The 15,215-nt window shown below is 38.3% G+C and overlaps 1 protein-coding gene across 2 annotated transcripts in view; it reads right to left on the bottom strand.

Annotated features, from left to right (window-relative positions):
- Window positions 1–15,215, bottom strand: part of Lrrc28 (leucine rich repeat containing 28) — a 53,591-nt gene that overhangs the window by 32,010 nt on the left and 6,366 nt on the right. For both annotated transcript variants that reach the window (XM_090321376.1, XM_090321375.1), the window contains exons 3-5: window positions 13,139–13,179; window positions 9,614–9,651; window positions 8,706–8,843 (exon numbers count right to left, since the gene is read on the bottom strand). In XM_090321376.1, coding sequence (XP_090177502.1) covers window positions 8,706–8,843; window positions 9,614–9,651; window positions 13,139–13,179 — 217 coding nt within the window. The remainder of the gene's footprint in view (window positions 1–8,705; window positions 8,844–9,613; window positions 9,652–13,138; window positions 13,180–15,215) is intronic.

Below are 15,215 nucleotides of genomic sequence, written 5' to 3' on the forward strand. Positions count from 1 at the left end.
TGAAGAGAAAAGGGAGAGATTCCAATGTTTAGCATTACTCTTTGGAATAGCCTTAATCACGATGCTGAAAAGAAATTACCTACCACACTCAAGGCTCAGTGTGACAACGGCTGACACTGAGAAACAGCCATGCTTTTCCGGGCAAACAAAGGAAAAATGTGCAGTTACCACAATCTTTACAAAGATAAACTACCACTCTGCTCAGTTTAGAGAAACTGAGTAGGGCATTCAAGGAGACTTGAGTAGAGACACATAATGAGGGATTTCAATTAAACAGTCACCTTGCTTAAGACACAGAAATATACAGGGGAGGCTGAGATCTCAGAATTGAGGTTCAAAGCTAGTTCAGGAGAAAAGTGTGATTCTCTTATCTCCAATTAAGCACCAAAAATCTAAGGTGAAGGTACAGGTTCAGTACTAGAGTGCCATCCTTGAGCAAAAGATAAGGGACAGAGCCCAGGACCCAAATTCAAGCACTAGGATGAACACCCCTCCACTGCCCCCCACAAATAAAAAAGTATAGAGGGAATATGTATGATTTTCTTACTGGTCTCTAATCAGCACATCATAAGGTTTTTAAAAAGATAGTGTTCTAATGAATGTTTCCTATAGTATTCTAAACACACCCTCATACCTTGTCAAAAGTCAGTGCTTGAATCCTGACAATGCAGGGGAAGGTTTTCATTCCAGAAATATTTGAGTATTTTCTTATAAACATTTTGTTAGTCATAAATTTCAAGGTACTATTTATTTTGGTTGTATGAAATCAAACATTAAATAAACATATGCTATGAGATCTTCATTTTTATATGAATGGTTTATGTAATTAGTAGTTTAAACATTCATATGTGTTTTTCAGCCATTTAAAAATATTTTTATTGTAATTAATAGAAGGGTTACATTATATTCACCAGATAGAAGGTGTATTAGTTAACAATCATTGCTACCCCTTCTTTTCAGCCTTTTTTTTTTTGCCGGTCCTGGGCTTAAGCTCAGGGCCTGAGCACTGTCCTTGGATTTTTCTCAAGGCTAGAGCTCTACCACTTGAGCCTCGGCATCACTTCCTGCTTTTTCTAAGTATGTGGTACCAAGGAATCGAACCCATGTCTTCGTGCATGCTAGGCAAGCACTCTACCACTAGGCCAAACTCCCGGCCCCCTTTTCAGCCATTTTTATCAGTAAACTTCGATTTATGACAAAGACTATGAAATCATAGTAAATGCCATTTCATTTAAGGAAAATGAATTTGTATTTGGTTAGAACCTACATATATATGTAATATAACATCCATAAAATTGATGTTCCTTTAAAAATAAATACCATGATACTAGTAGTGGTTTAGAAATTCAAGCTGAAGTAATGAATGTCAAATTTTTTGAAGTTTAAAAAGGAAAAAAAGATACCAAACCAGATCTGTGTGCCATCAGTTTTCCATTCTTGAGACAAAGGACCTGAGAAAGCCAACTTAAGTAGGAAAGATTCACTGAGGTTTCAGGCCACCACCCAGCGATTTGTTGTGTCTGGCCGAAGTGAGGCAGAAGACAACAATGGGAAACAGGTAATGGAGCATGGAGCAGAGCTGCTCACCTCATGGTGGCTAGGAAGCAGAGAGGAAGCGCCAGGAAGGGGCCCTTCAAAGGTAAGTCCCCAATGACCCACTCCCTTCAACAAGGACCCACTGGCTACCACATCTGCCACATCCCAACAATGCAGATGGGCCTCTGTGGGAGACCTATGGATCCAGACTGCAGCAACCTGCCAGACTAAACTCTCCCAGTGTGTCAGGAGCAGGGTGTCAGCACATTCACCTAAGAAACAGAGAAGACAAACTACCAACTACTACTTGTTATATTGGCATATGAGGGCCTTCATGTCTGGAAACCTCATTTGCAGTCTCAGGTTTGAGTTCAAATTTGCTCACTATCTACAAAGAAATGCATAGTAAAAAGTAGAACTCCTTAAAATGTATCAGCATCTGCTTAAAATAGTGATTTAAAAAAAGAACAACAAAAAGGATTAATAAAATGAAACAGAATTGAAATGCCCACTGTGTTCAGGGGCATTAGTGGACAATGAGAAACCATAGTTCTTTAATTTCTTCTCATTGGGACAACCCCTTGGGGTTACAACAAATTGTAAAACTTTTCACTCACTAGACCAACCATTATGTCTAAAATTACTCACAGAATAATTTGATTTGAATGAAAATTTGTAATAAGTTTAAACAATTTACAGATGACAAAGATCACATTCAAATAGCAAATGAAAAATGTTTAAATGTTTTATAAGTTTAAGTCCTTATTTATTCTTTTTCTTTTTGGCAGTAGCAGGGGTTTGAGCCATACCCCAAATTTATTTGTTGGCTCTTGTTACTTTCCAAAGAAGGTCTTGCTTTTTGTCTGGCTTGCCTTGACTTCGGTCCTATTTACACTTCTTGAGAAACCAGGATGGCACATGCAAACATAAGAGCTTTTACTTCTTAATTGGTTGAAATAAAAGACTCATGAATTTTTTGCCTGGGCTGCCCCTGAACCTCTATCCACTCAATTTCAGTTTCCTAAATAGTTGCATTTGTGAACCACCACTCCTGGTGGTGTTATTCTAAAGACATGTTGGGCACTTTACCTATTATACTGTGCCAGTTAATTTTTTTCACAATTATATAATTTGATGCGAATGTATAACTTTCTGCTCTTATCACCAAACAAGATAGGGAAATCAAGGCAATATCAGTGAAGTGAAGCTATAATATAAACAGAATAATAGAATTTCTATGTATTGAAAATTGCTTTTCTCCCCCAAAACTTGAGTTAACAAATGCATTATCTCAAGTACTAGTAACATAAGTGTGTCTGATTCTTGTCTGATTCTTGTAAGGTCTTGGAAAAAATGAACTGTGAAGGAAACTTTTGTCCCACTCAAGTGGGAATGTGCCTGTCTAGCAAACCTAAGGTCTTGAGTTCAAACCCCTGTACTGCCACTACTACTACTACTACTGTAATTTAAAAGGCTTAGCTCCATTTATAAGCAGACTGTACAATGAGTAGTAATATGTAGTAAAAATATTTTTCTGAGAGATATCTATTGTATTTACTCTAGAATTTGAATTTACATACACACTGAAATAGAATGTGTGCTACTGGAGAGTTATCAAGGTGTATTACTTTGTTAATGAAGTACTTAAGTAGAACAAATTTTATGCATGTTAATGTCATAAAAAGAACAAGTTCTTTGTTTGTTTTATGTGGAAATAAGGAATCGAACCCAGGGCCTCATGCATGCTAGGCAGGCACTCTGCCACTAAGCCACATTTCCAGTCTCTGTTAAGAGCAAGCTCTAAACATTAGCTCAGGCTCTCGTAGACAATGTATTCAGAAGTCCTTCTAGCAAGCTAAGGAAGGTCAGTAGATGTTATTCTTTGGCTGGTAGAACACCTGGAAGAACACTTGCCTAGCATGTGTAAGGACCAGGGACCCCAATATCCCAACAAACCAACGACAAGGGTATCTCTAATTCCTTAGCACCATAATGAGGTAGTGGCTACCTGTACTAACACACTCAGTTCTTCATCTCTGTCTGGTCTCTTCTTTGAGAGTATATAGCTTAAAGCATTAGGCAATAAATTACCGCTTGAAACCTAAATCCAGACTTTGTTCTCCCTCCTAGCATTTTTTCCAGCACACAACAGAGTCATAGTACGTTCTGATTCAAGACATAGTTTTTCATTAAGTGGAAGGAAGTACATTTTTCAGGTCTTATAGATAATGCTACAGTAGACAAAGTCATATATAGTTTTAGCCACACACATGTAGCATGGAGATTGTAGAGGGGTGCTCTGCCACGCACACATTCTTCGATGTTTTCCCACAGACAGAAGTGATGTCACCAACATCAATGGGTAACCAGTGAAAAGCTTAGTCTCCCAGAAGGGAAAAAATCTCTTGGAATTACTGCGGCATCTGTCTAAGGAGAGGTGCATGATGTTTTGGAGTCTGTGCTAAACACCGAGGATCAAGCACAAGGAGATGTGAAGCCAGGGTTGATCCCAGTTTCTAGGCCACCTACCACACCTAGAAACCACGACAGAGGGAGCACCATGGTAGCATGGTAGCACACCTTGGCCAAATCTGTAACTACGGAGTGGCACAGGCAATTCCGACACATTACTATAGATCGAGCCACAACCCATCGGCCTACATCATAATCAGTCTCCAGAAATAGGGTGGCAAGCAAGCTGCTCAGAGGGTCCAGGCTCTAGTTCTTTCTGTGGCCTCTTGAGGAAACACTGATCTGGTCCCTCCTCCTGCCTTCATGTTAGACCCCTAGGCAGAGATTCAGAGCCTTAGGGGGCGTGTGACAGGCCCAAGAAGAGGTGCTAAAGTTCAGCCCTGGAAAACAACAGGCCTAACTGGAGGGGAAAAAAATGTATTTTAAGGAATAAATGTGAAGTCTGAGTTTTAGGAACAATTCTGTTGGTGAGACACAGGACACGTCTCTGTGTTTTAGCCATTAAAGTACAATTCGTTCATGTTTTTAATTTGGGCTAAAAATCCTTCCTTTTTTGGTATATAAAACAACTTTTCAAGGATAAAAGCATTCAAAAAAAATAACCAGGCTGATTTATATGCCAGATGTAAGCAACCTCTTTTTCTGGCTTCTCAGTTACTTTTTGTTGTTGACTTGTTACCACGACCTTCATCTCCTGGGAATTCACAGAGAACTGATGGTCACAAGATCGGTCAAGAAAACTTGACTGTCCAGGATTAGCTTACTGGGTAGCACAAAGCAGTAGTGGAACTGCAGATGGGTCAACAGATACTACCACCCCACCAAAAAAGAAAAGTATTTCACAAAAACAAGTGAAATTCTGGTGACCTGCAGAATAACAACAAATGGCATAATGTGTAACAGAGTTCAAGGCAAAAAAAAAATGTGGAGCAGAAAATATTTTAGGAAATAACAGAAATCTTCTAGCTTGTAAAACAAGAAAACCCCAAGGTTATTGAAAAATCCTAAATTGAACATGCCATAGAAAAGCTACAATATGAAAGGCATCAAACACAAGGAGGAAAATCTCAACACAGCCACAGCACAGGACACAGGGTATCACTGGCACAAAAGACAAATGAGTTCTCATATTTTTAAAAAAAAAAAAAGAACTAAAAGGCAAAATCTGGTCAAGCCAGAACTCTTTTTTTTGTATATGTGGACTGGTAATGTGGCTTGAATTCAGGGTCTCTCCCTCCTGCTCAGCTTGCTGGCATTCTGCTGGTTAACTGGAAGTAGAGTGTCAAGGACTTTCCTGTCTCAGCTGACTGTGAACTTTGACCCCCTGGGTCTCAGTCTCCTGATTAGCTAGATTAAAGGTGCCTAGTGTCCAGCTCAAACCAGAATTCTATACCTAGAAAAAATATTCCTCACCTAAAATGTATGATATAATAACACAAAGGAAGGAGAGACAATGGAAAGATACTACTGTCAGGTTCTTATTTATATGAAGCGGTACAGGTCTTGAAGTGTAATGTATTACAGGTGCATATTGTGAGCCTTGGAAAAAAGCCAACAGAGGAAATGCAATGGAACACTAAGACATATGCAACCCAGGAGGAGACAGAAAGGAGGCAGGGGAGAACCACAAGCTAACTGTGGCAGGCAGTTGGGGGAAGCGGAAATTAATGCCAATTTAAAGTTAGAGAGTCTAAAAGAGATCTCACTGCAACACAGGCTGGATAAACTACACACTCATAGTTCTCAAAAACCTGTCAGAGAGGGAGGACACACAAGGAGAGCTAAACCAAATCCAAAGAGTGACAGGCCCATTTTAAGTGGCAAAGAGTCTTAAGCTGTTCGCATCCCTGACTGAAACAGAGAACAAGGAATCTGCCACGGCAAGGTTTAAAGAGAAGCCAGTCCAACCTGAAAGAGCTGAATGGGGACAGGCAGAGCAGGGTAGAACCCAGAGGAGCCTCAGATGCAGAAAGGAACAGAACCAATCCCCCAATAATATCCCATATCTGCCCCGTTTACTCTCTCTCCCTACCTCCCCCCCCCCCGCCATACACACACACACACACACACACACACACACACACACACACACACACACACACACACACCCCTTCCCACCAGTCTACATTCAAAATGAGAGCAAGAAAACAAGCCACTGAGATGTCGTCACTGTACTCCAGGCTTCCAGGTAGGGAAGGCTGGGGACCAGGACAAAGGCCTCCTACACAGGTAGACCAGCACGACGTGAAGAAGGCAAGGGACAGAACTGTGAAAAGCAACATGAATTAAGTACATACCTACTCTACAAAGCAGTATTTCTCACTGGGATATTTATTAAAAAGAAATAACAACATATGCTCACCAAAAGCCTTTTGTAAGAATGATTTATTAGCATTATTCATACGAACACAAATTAGAAAAAAAAATCCATTGTGTTCAAGAGGAAAATACACACATTGTAAATTCACACGCTGGAACAGTACTCTGTAATAAAAAAGAATGAACTACTGACTACTGATAGGAGCCCCAGCATGGCTGCACCTCAGATGAATAATTTTCAGTGAAAGAATGTAGGTGCAGGCGACTCCAGTTATATTCATTTCCACAACAAGTCATGTGAAACCCCGATTTTAAAACTCTGTATCAATCTAGGCTTCCAAATTTTTAGTAGTTGATATCAAATAATATTAAAAGCTTAAATAAACATGCTAAATGGTACCTTTTATTTAGGAAATGTACAAACAAGTATACAAAGAGCAGGGGCTGCCAGTTAGGTATTAGCTGATATCTCCAACAGGACAGTTCCTCACATTTCTACTGTTAGAATACTTCTCTCTCCATGGCATGTCTCCAAACACAGCCAATGGTCTGGGAACTATACCCTATTCTTTGCCCATTCAAACTAAAGCAGTTCTAATGACACCATAAGGAAAGGTACAAAGTATTAGAAGTAAGTAAGAGGCCCGGGGCCATTCATAATGCCTACTTAGCTCAACTCAAAGCTCTTATTCAACAAATAGAGTTGTTATAGAATTATTCTCCATAAGCAAATTGAAGAGACAACAGTAAAACTAGAAAAACAAAAATTTTAAATATACCCCAAACCTATTGTGTAGCAGGTCAGATAGAAACAAAAAAATGACATGAAAACAATCAGGAAACACATAATCTTTTACTAATTATTTGGAGGCAGTGAGTGATACTAGAAGTACATCATTAACCTCAGAGAATATGTAGTGGAAGGAAATGACCAAATTCTACAACACACTGCTTTTATATAGAATGATAAAACACATGGGTCAGAATTTATGCTTACATGTTATTTTATGCATATAAAAAGAGCTCACAAATAGAGTATTATATCCATGCATTTGGCTTGATAGTTTGCTTAAGTGCTATATACAAAAACTTAAAATATTATCTTTGATACATTTCATAGGTAACTTTCCAAAAAGAATCTTACTTTCTGGTCTCTGACAATATAAACTTACAGAGGCTAAAATGAGGACCCACCGCTGAGCCTGCTCAGATACTTTAGTCCTAAAGCAAAGATCTGATCCTATACTGACTAAAATTTTTCATATTAAGCACAGAAATAATGAGACACTTGTTATGTAAGGTTAAACTCTTAGTTTTAAAATAAAGTCATTGTTATATGGATGTGAATTTTATAAGTGGTATTAAACATAGGTTCAATAAGGCTAGTGTATAAAGTCTAGAAATTAGTTACTACACTTTCTCTTGGGAATATCTGTACTTGGAAGAAACTTTGGAGAAAGTGTTTTTCATTTACTTATTTTCCCACGCTATTGGGAAAGTGAACCTAGTGCTTCATGAATGCTAGTGCTTTATCATTTGAGTCACACCCTTGGCCCTAAGGGAAAAAAAAGAGCAAGTTTTTCATTTATGGAATTCACAGGCACAGATTTAATGTTCTCCTGGGCCCCTCAAAACCTAAGACAGAAAATGGTCATTTTTGACTCACACACTTCTCTTTGATAGAATGAGACATTGATATTACTGAAAGAATTTGAGTAAAAACGACAACAAAAAACAGCCTTTGAGATACCCATATCTGTTTCTGCTCCCTCGCCTAGTAACATTCCTATAATACCCAATATACACTATCTTTATTCACACAGCCTCTGTATTTACATGGGGAATGATGTCTGACTGTGGAAATTGCGAATATGTCACAGCAGAAGGTACTTCATATCCTTTTCAAAAATGCAGCTTAATGGTGATTCAAAGAATGTGCAGGGTTTTCATACTGTCTTATCTATCAGCATACAACGATCTCACATGGTCTGCAGGCAGAACTCACAGTTGTACGACTCAATTCAAACTACACTACTAAATTCTAGCATAATTCCTAAGTAAAGCAAATTTGATGTAAACCAGTTACTTAATGATATGTGGCTACTAAGACAATTCTATCACAAAGCTCACCTATGCTCTCTTATGTAAACTGAGAACTGAAGTAGCTCTTATAGAGGTATCTATAACCCTATGTTAGACATAAATGTGCCCCTTTCTTAGTACTATTTTATCTATATCACTTTCTCTCATCTTCAAACAATCCAATACTTGCAAGTTCAGTGATGTTCACAGCCCATTCCCTAAGCATACAGTGAGCAAGTAACAGAGTTTAGTTTAGGCTAGACTACCCACTGCTGTACACTGTAGGCTAAGATTACCTGGAGGTAGGAATTGCAGTTGGTTGTTAGCTAACCGAAGATGACGTAAAGCTCTCAGACGACCGATTTCTGGGCAAACAATTTCTAAGGCATTGTCACTAAGATCCAGACACTGGAGTTTTACAAGAGACCCAATAGCTTCAAAGAGAAGAGAAGGGAAAGGTGAAATTAGTCTGATTTGAGAGTGATACCAAGTCTTCCACGCAGGTGTCCAAGTGGAAACATTTTAATACTTTACATTCCCATCTCTGTTGCTCCCCAAACACTAAAAACACAGGTTAGACGGAGTTCTACAAATATGACAACTATTTTTACCTTAAGATAAAATAACTTTAAAAAAAAGAAACAAATGAAAATGGATAGACAACACAAAAACTGTTTGACTAAACAGGCAATTCAGGAAGTAAGCTAGCTATGTGGCACACTGAAGGAATCACAAAGCTAAGGAGGATACGGCAGGAAGATCTCGGATTGAAGCTACCCTGGGATACACAAGGACACTGCCACAAACAAACAAAACCTGATATATAAAGTCAATTTTATTACTGGATTTATTAAATGAAGAGCTTGTTTTGTTATTAACCTCATATCACTTTATCTAATAATTTACCTGACCATTAGAGCTAATTTACATTTTGTCAAAATGCTTATGTGTGTGTGATTACTTGTATATTTATAAGTCAGAGCTATCTTCCACATGGCAAGTGTTCTTTGTCTCTCTGGGACTGTACTGAGTCAAAATTCTTAACTGAACTTCTTGAAACTAGTCTTGAAGCATGTACATTAAAAGTGCTTTATAATGAAAATTCCCTAATCACCCACAAAAATAGAGCTAAGTAGATAATCTGTTGTACTCAGAAAGACAAGCTTAGATTATGTTGTCTTCTAAAAAATGTCAGTGTGCTTACCTTCTGGAATCACAACTATGTTATTTGAATGGAGGTACCTGTGAGGAAAGGGAAGAAAAAAGTGATTTATTATCCAGTATCACTGCCAGAGAATCAGTACAAGTGCACAGTGTGAATTTCATCAAGTTAGACAAAATTTGCTTACATACCTTACTCTAAAGCATCAACACAAAATAAATCATCACAGCTAACTCATGGTATTTCACAAGCAATATATTCTATGCTAAGATCCTAAGTATTTACTCTATTGATACTGCTGTATTTTCCAACACCATGAAAATTATTATTTTCTCCAGTCGTGCAAGTTATTCCAATTTTTAGAAATAATATTTGTGTAAAATTAGATACAACTTTTCATTTCTAAAAGATAACTTCAGAAAATAAAGATACTGTCAGCTGGCTTATTTACTGAGAACTAGGAAATAAAAGGTTAAATATTCACCATATAAATAAGTCTAGAGGTCTGGGGTATGGCTCAATGGGAAACCTTGCTCAGCCTAAACGAGGTCAGTGTTTCTTCCCAGCACTGCACTAAATAAGTACACATGTCCGTATGTATATACCTTCATACATGTACATACATAATATACATACATACATACATAATCTACAGACATTCACAGCTGTCAAGGTACAGAATTTATTTCACAGCAAAAGAACTTCATAAACAAGAAATCAAATTACTCCCTTTTAAACACACACACATACACACACTCCCTACCAAGGCTGGCAAGTCTAGGCAAGTCTGCAGTCCCTGTTTCCAGAAGTGTCTTTAGCACACTCTGGTGGACACTTCATTAGTAACCAGCTGCTCAGAGATGTCAGCCATCATATGGCAATAATTTGAGAACGTAAGTTTATATCACTCATTTTTCAGCAAAAGAACTAGATTTTAGTTAAATCTTATTTTCAACCCTATCTTCATGAAGAATTTTCAGACAGAATTTAGAAAATTTCTTCTATTTTTTATAGGTTTAAAGACTGATGTTTTATGAAGGTAAGGCCAGGGTAGATTAATGTTGTAGATGATTAAGTCTTATGGTTTGGAACCAGCTTATCAGGAGTGGACATGAGCAGAGTCAATGTCATGTGCTCACAATCCCACATGACATTCCTCAGGAAGAAAAGCAATCATCCCTTCGTGTCATTAAACCAACAAGCAGTGTTTTGCTCCTGGAGGAAGCAGATGTGAGCCATGGTTCCTGGCCTCCTTGCAAGTTGGCTCTGCAATAATGTCTTTTCATTTTGCTAAAGCTAAAGCCCAAGCCCACAGTGCTGGTTTCATGCATGTCAGGCAGTAAGCTCTTGCTGGCAAACAGTAGAACAAAAGGGAACCCAGTTCCTGATTCTATGGTGGAGGTCTTTGTGTACATGGACTGAGTGATTTATAATATTAACAGTTTAAAATCAATATTTTTGAAGATTTAATGTTAGGAAGGAATACCTAATTACCAGGTGATCTTGCAATTCTTTGGGCCAAAAGATTGTAAATGAGTGTGTGTCAGGCACACACATAAAAATGACAAAAGCCAGAGTGCCACCATATAAAAACTAAAGAGAATTGACTCCCCCCCAAAAAAAAGTTTTCTCTGGACACACTGGTTCACACCTCTAATCCACTTTCTAGGAAAGCAAAGTAGTATTGCAGTTCAAAGCCAGCCTGGATCAAAAGATAGCGAGACCCCTTTGAAACTACACAAGCCAGGCACAGTAAACACAAAGCAAGGTCTAAATAAAACAAACAAACAAAAAAAAACCCTAAAACAAGAGGTCTGGAGGCATGGCTCAAGTGGCATGCACTTGCCTAGGCAAGTGTAAACCCTGAATTCAAACCCCAGCACTAATAAATTTTAAAAAAAGAAGTAAATAATTGTTTTGATAAAAATACTTGCCCCAACTCAAGTTCTATGTATAAAAAGAACTTTAAGACACCTAAATAAAAATAATTCACTAAAGCACTCACTGTTATGGTTGAAATTTAAAAATGGGTATTTTAACGTATTAAATTTAAGTTATAATGACGATGACACACAGGGTCTTCAAAGACCTCAGTGCCCAAAGCCATCATGAACTAAGGAAAACACCAGCCAGCTATTCCAATCAGTCCTAAGCAGACAACTGAGGGTCATCCTGGCACTGCGGTTGAGACAGGCCCTGCACCAGGCTGCTGTATCTGCACAACCATGTGGCCACAGGAGATTACTGGCTCTCTCCCACCCTCAGTAACGAGAGCCGTGCACCAGCATCACGGAGGGGAGAACAGGAGAATATCAGAAGGTACTATGTATAGACTCCGCTTCAATCAGTGGCTAGACTCAGAATCATGCATACTACAACACTACAGCTAAGGATGAAAGAACCAGACCAAGACTTCAGTTGTTTTTGTTTCGGTCACACAAGGTGAAGTACTTGCTAAAACAAAAGTATTAATTTGAGAGAATAGATCCCAGTTTCCAAAAGGTAACATTCCCAATTTCTAGGACATAATCTAAAATTAAAATTACTCAACATGTGAAAACTTAAAAGAGAATGTGATCTATTATCAATACCAACAAAGATAAACAGTAGATATTAACCTAGCACAACTCAGATGTTGGAGCTGGCAAAGATTTACAAACACAGCTACTATAACCTACTTTAGATCATCAAAGTAATATAAAACAAAATATGCCAGTGTTTTAATTTAGGCTTTTTACAACAGAGAGTATGCTTCATGATTTGGAGAGATGGATGAAAATAAGGATTTTGTTGTTTGCAGGTCGAGGGGGAGGGGGGACAGCACTTAGTTCAGGTGGAGGTCATACGTGGAAACCAGAGAGTGAGTGCAGGCAGGAAGAGATGGGGCCTGCAGGAATGACTTTAGTGCATTCCTTCACATTCCCCCCATAGGTTTCTTTCTTTTTTTTTTTTTGGCCAGTCCTGGGCTTGAGCTCAGGGCCTGAGCACTGTTCTTGGACTTTCTCAAGACTAGAGCTCTACCACTTGAGCCTCAGCACCACTTCCGGCTTTTTTCCATGTATGTGGTACCGAGAAATCGAACCTGGGTCTTCATGCATGCTAGGCAAGCACTTTAACCACTAGGCCAAACTCCTGGCCCCCCGCAATAGGTTTCTTACAAGTTGCTTCACAGGTATAAACATTAGTGTTTTGGGGGTGACCAACCAAAGAACTAAAACCAGTGACTTAAAACCTGGTTTTAATGCAGGGAAACCTTTACGTATATCTGAAACATTTTATGCCACTTTACTGTTTACATCAAGTATCTCATAGAGAAGTATGAGTAACAGATTGTCCCAAAATACAGATTATCAAGAAGGATTCGGACTATACAATGGACCTATGACACTCTCGTTATATGAACTGAGGTATTTAAAGTAGTTTAAAATACTATGGAGTTTGCACAGGTCAATTTGATCCCCTAAGATAATCAGTCACATTAAAATCATATATTCTATTATTTCAAATAATTTCAAGTCATTCCCATTTTTCTTTTTTGTTCAAAAAAATTTTAATAAACAGACTCACAGTTCCACAAGGTTTGGAAGCTTCTGAGCAAGGTTTTCTGGCTGAAAATTAAAAACTCAGAATTAAATTTTATCTTTGGGGGAAAAAAAACATTTCTAATTAGCTTAAACACAGAGGGGTAGAAAATGATAGGAAAATATGAGAGGTTTGGGGTTTATGCTTACATAGACTATAATACAACTTAATAACTTGAACAGTTAATATCAACATCCCTTAGAGAAATCAGAAGCTCAGACTGCATGGTGGTGGAAGAAATAAAAATGTGTTTAAGACACTAAGACAGAAGGACAAACACCATGAGACAACGGGGCCAGACATCCAAGCCATGCAGCATTGTGCTGAGGGATGCCCAAGAATGCTGGTGAGAAAGGCATGAAAGATTCTTCCTCAGGATCCCCCAACAGAATCAACTCTGATGACATCCTAATTGAACGCTGTGACCTCCAAAACTGTGAGAAAATAAATGTCTATTATTTAAGCCACTCAGTTGATGGTATTTAGCTATGCAGGCCTAAGAATGTAACAAAACCCTCCAACTCCCAAATGATGCACCAGAAAAGAAAGTCCAGAAAATCTCCAGGTCCTCCAGGTACTAAGAATAAGCAAAGATGGGGCTTGAGTGGTCCACAGGAGGACCAAAGGTCCTGAGGTCAGTGAAGTAAGGTGGCAGAAAAAGGGAACTGACTATGAGAAGTTACTTTCCTGGCAAAGAATCCTAGAACCACTCTAATTCATAGGCTGAAAGCTATAGGAGACACTGGTTAGAGGCAAATGCCTCCTGCAGACAGCTGAACATTGACTTGCACATTTAATCCCACACATATGCTCCCAGATACACATACATACACACAGGCAGAGAGAGTACAACTTTACAGGTACACAAAGATACAAGTTGTTATGGTTAAAGTGGCACAGAGTGAGGAACTGTTTGTCATTCTACATTCAAATACATTGTAAGGCGAACTAGTATCAGTGACAAAGAATCATGAATGGCCTTTTAGAAAACACTGGGTCTGGCTTGAATTCTGAAAGTGAAATAAAAGTTCTAAGAGGTAGGCAAGAGGTGGAGAGAAAGTAGGTCTGATCAGCCTCCACGGGACAGGAAATAACCCAGAAGACCAAAGAGAAGGAAGTATGTGTAGTAAACTATAAATGTATCCTATCTAGTTGTAATGACTTAAGGAAATCTTAGGTTTTCAAAATCCTACTATAAAAGCAATAGTGTCAATTAAAAAAAAATCTAACGTATTGGAGATTAGAAATCTTTAGCTGCAATAACAAAGTAAGTTTTCATATAGAAATTTTATAATTGATGACCATTTAGGAAAAGTACTAGGATTGCCATTGTCTAGCTTCTTGTGTCATTCCAATTTTCAGCAGTAAGATATCTTTTTTAATTGCTTTTGAGAGGAGGATGCAGAAAGGGTGGGGGAAAGGTGAAACAAATACAATCATGCTATTTAGCATACACTATGTGAAAAATGACCTATGTAACTTGAGGACAAGGATGGAAGGGGAGAAAATGGGGAAAAGTAAAGGAAGAGGTAACACTATCCAAAAAAAGAAATGCACTCATTACCTGGCTTATAAAATGGTAGCCCCTGTATACAACAGCTTACTACTAACAATAAATTCATTTTTAAGACAAAGAAATGACATTATTTTTTCATATTGGCATACAAACAGTAAAATTTTTAGCATCAGCATCCCAGTATCCCAAGCTGATCGATTATGTATATATTCTTGCCCTTTTTTATAAACAGATATTACTGAATATGGTTACTAGGAAATGAGGAAAGCATTTATTGTGTACCTACACTTTATAGAATCACTTGCATTTAGTTTTAAGATGATAGAAGCAGTGGTTCTTTTTCCCCATGTTATGATTATCAATATGTGTGATGAAGTCCTTTAAAATGTCCTCACAAACCACGTGCCAGTGGCTCGTGCCTGTAATATTAGCTACTCAGAAGGCTGAGACCTGAGAATCACAGTTCAAATCCAGCCCTGGAAGAAAAGTCCATGAGACTCTTACTTCCAACTAACTATCAAAAAGCTAGAAGTAGAACTGTAGCTC

The sequence above is a fragment of the Megascapheus bottae genome, chromosome 30 (genome assembly GCF_031878675.1).
Source record: "Megascapheus bottae isolate mThoBot1 chromosome 30, mThoBot2.hap1, whole genome shotgun sequence".
Taxonomy (NCBI): Eukaryota; Metazoa; Chordata; class Mammalia; order Rodentia; family Geomyidae; genus Megascapheus; species Megascapheus bottae.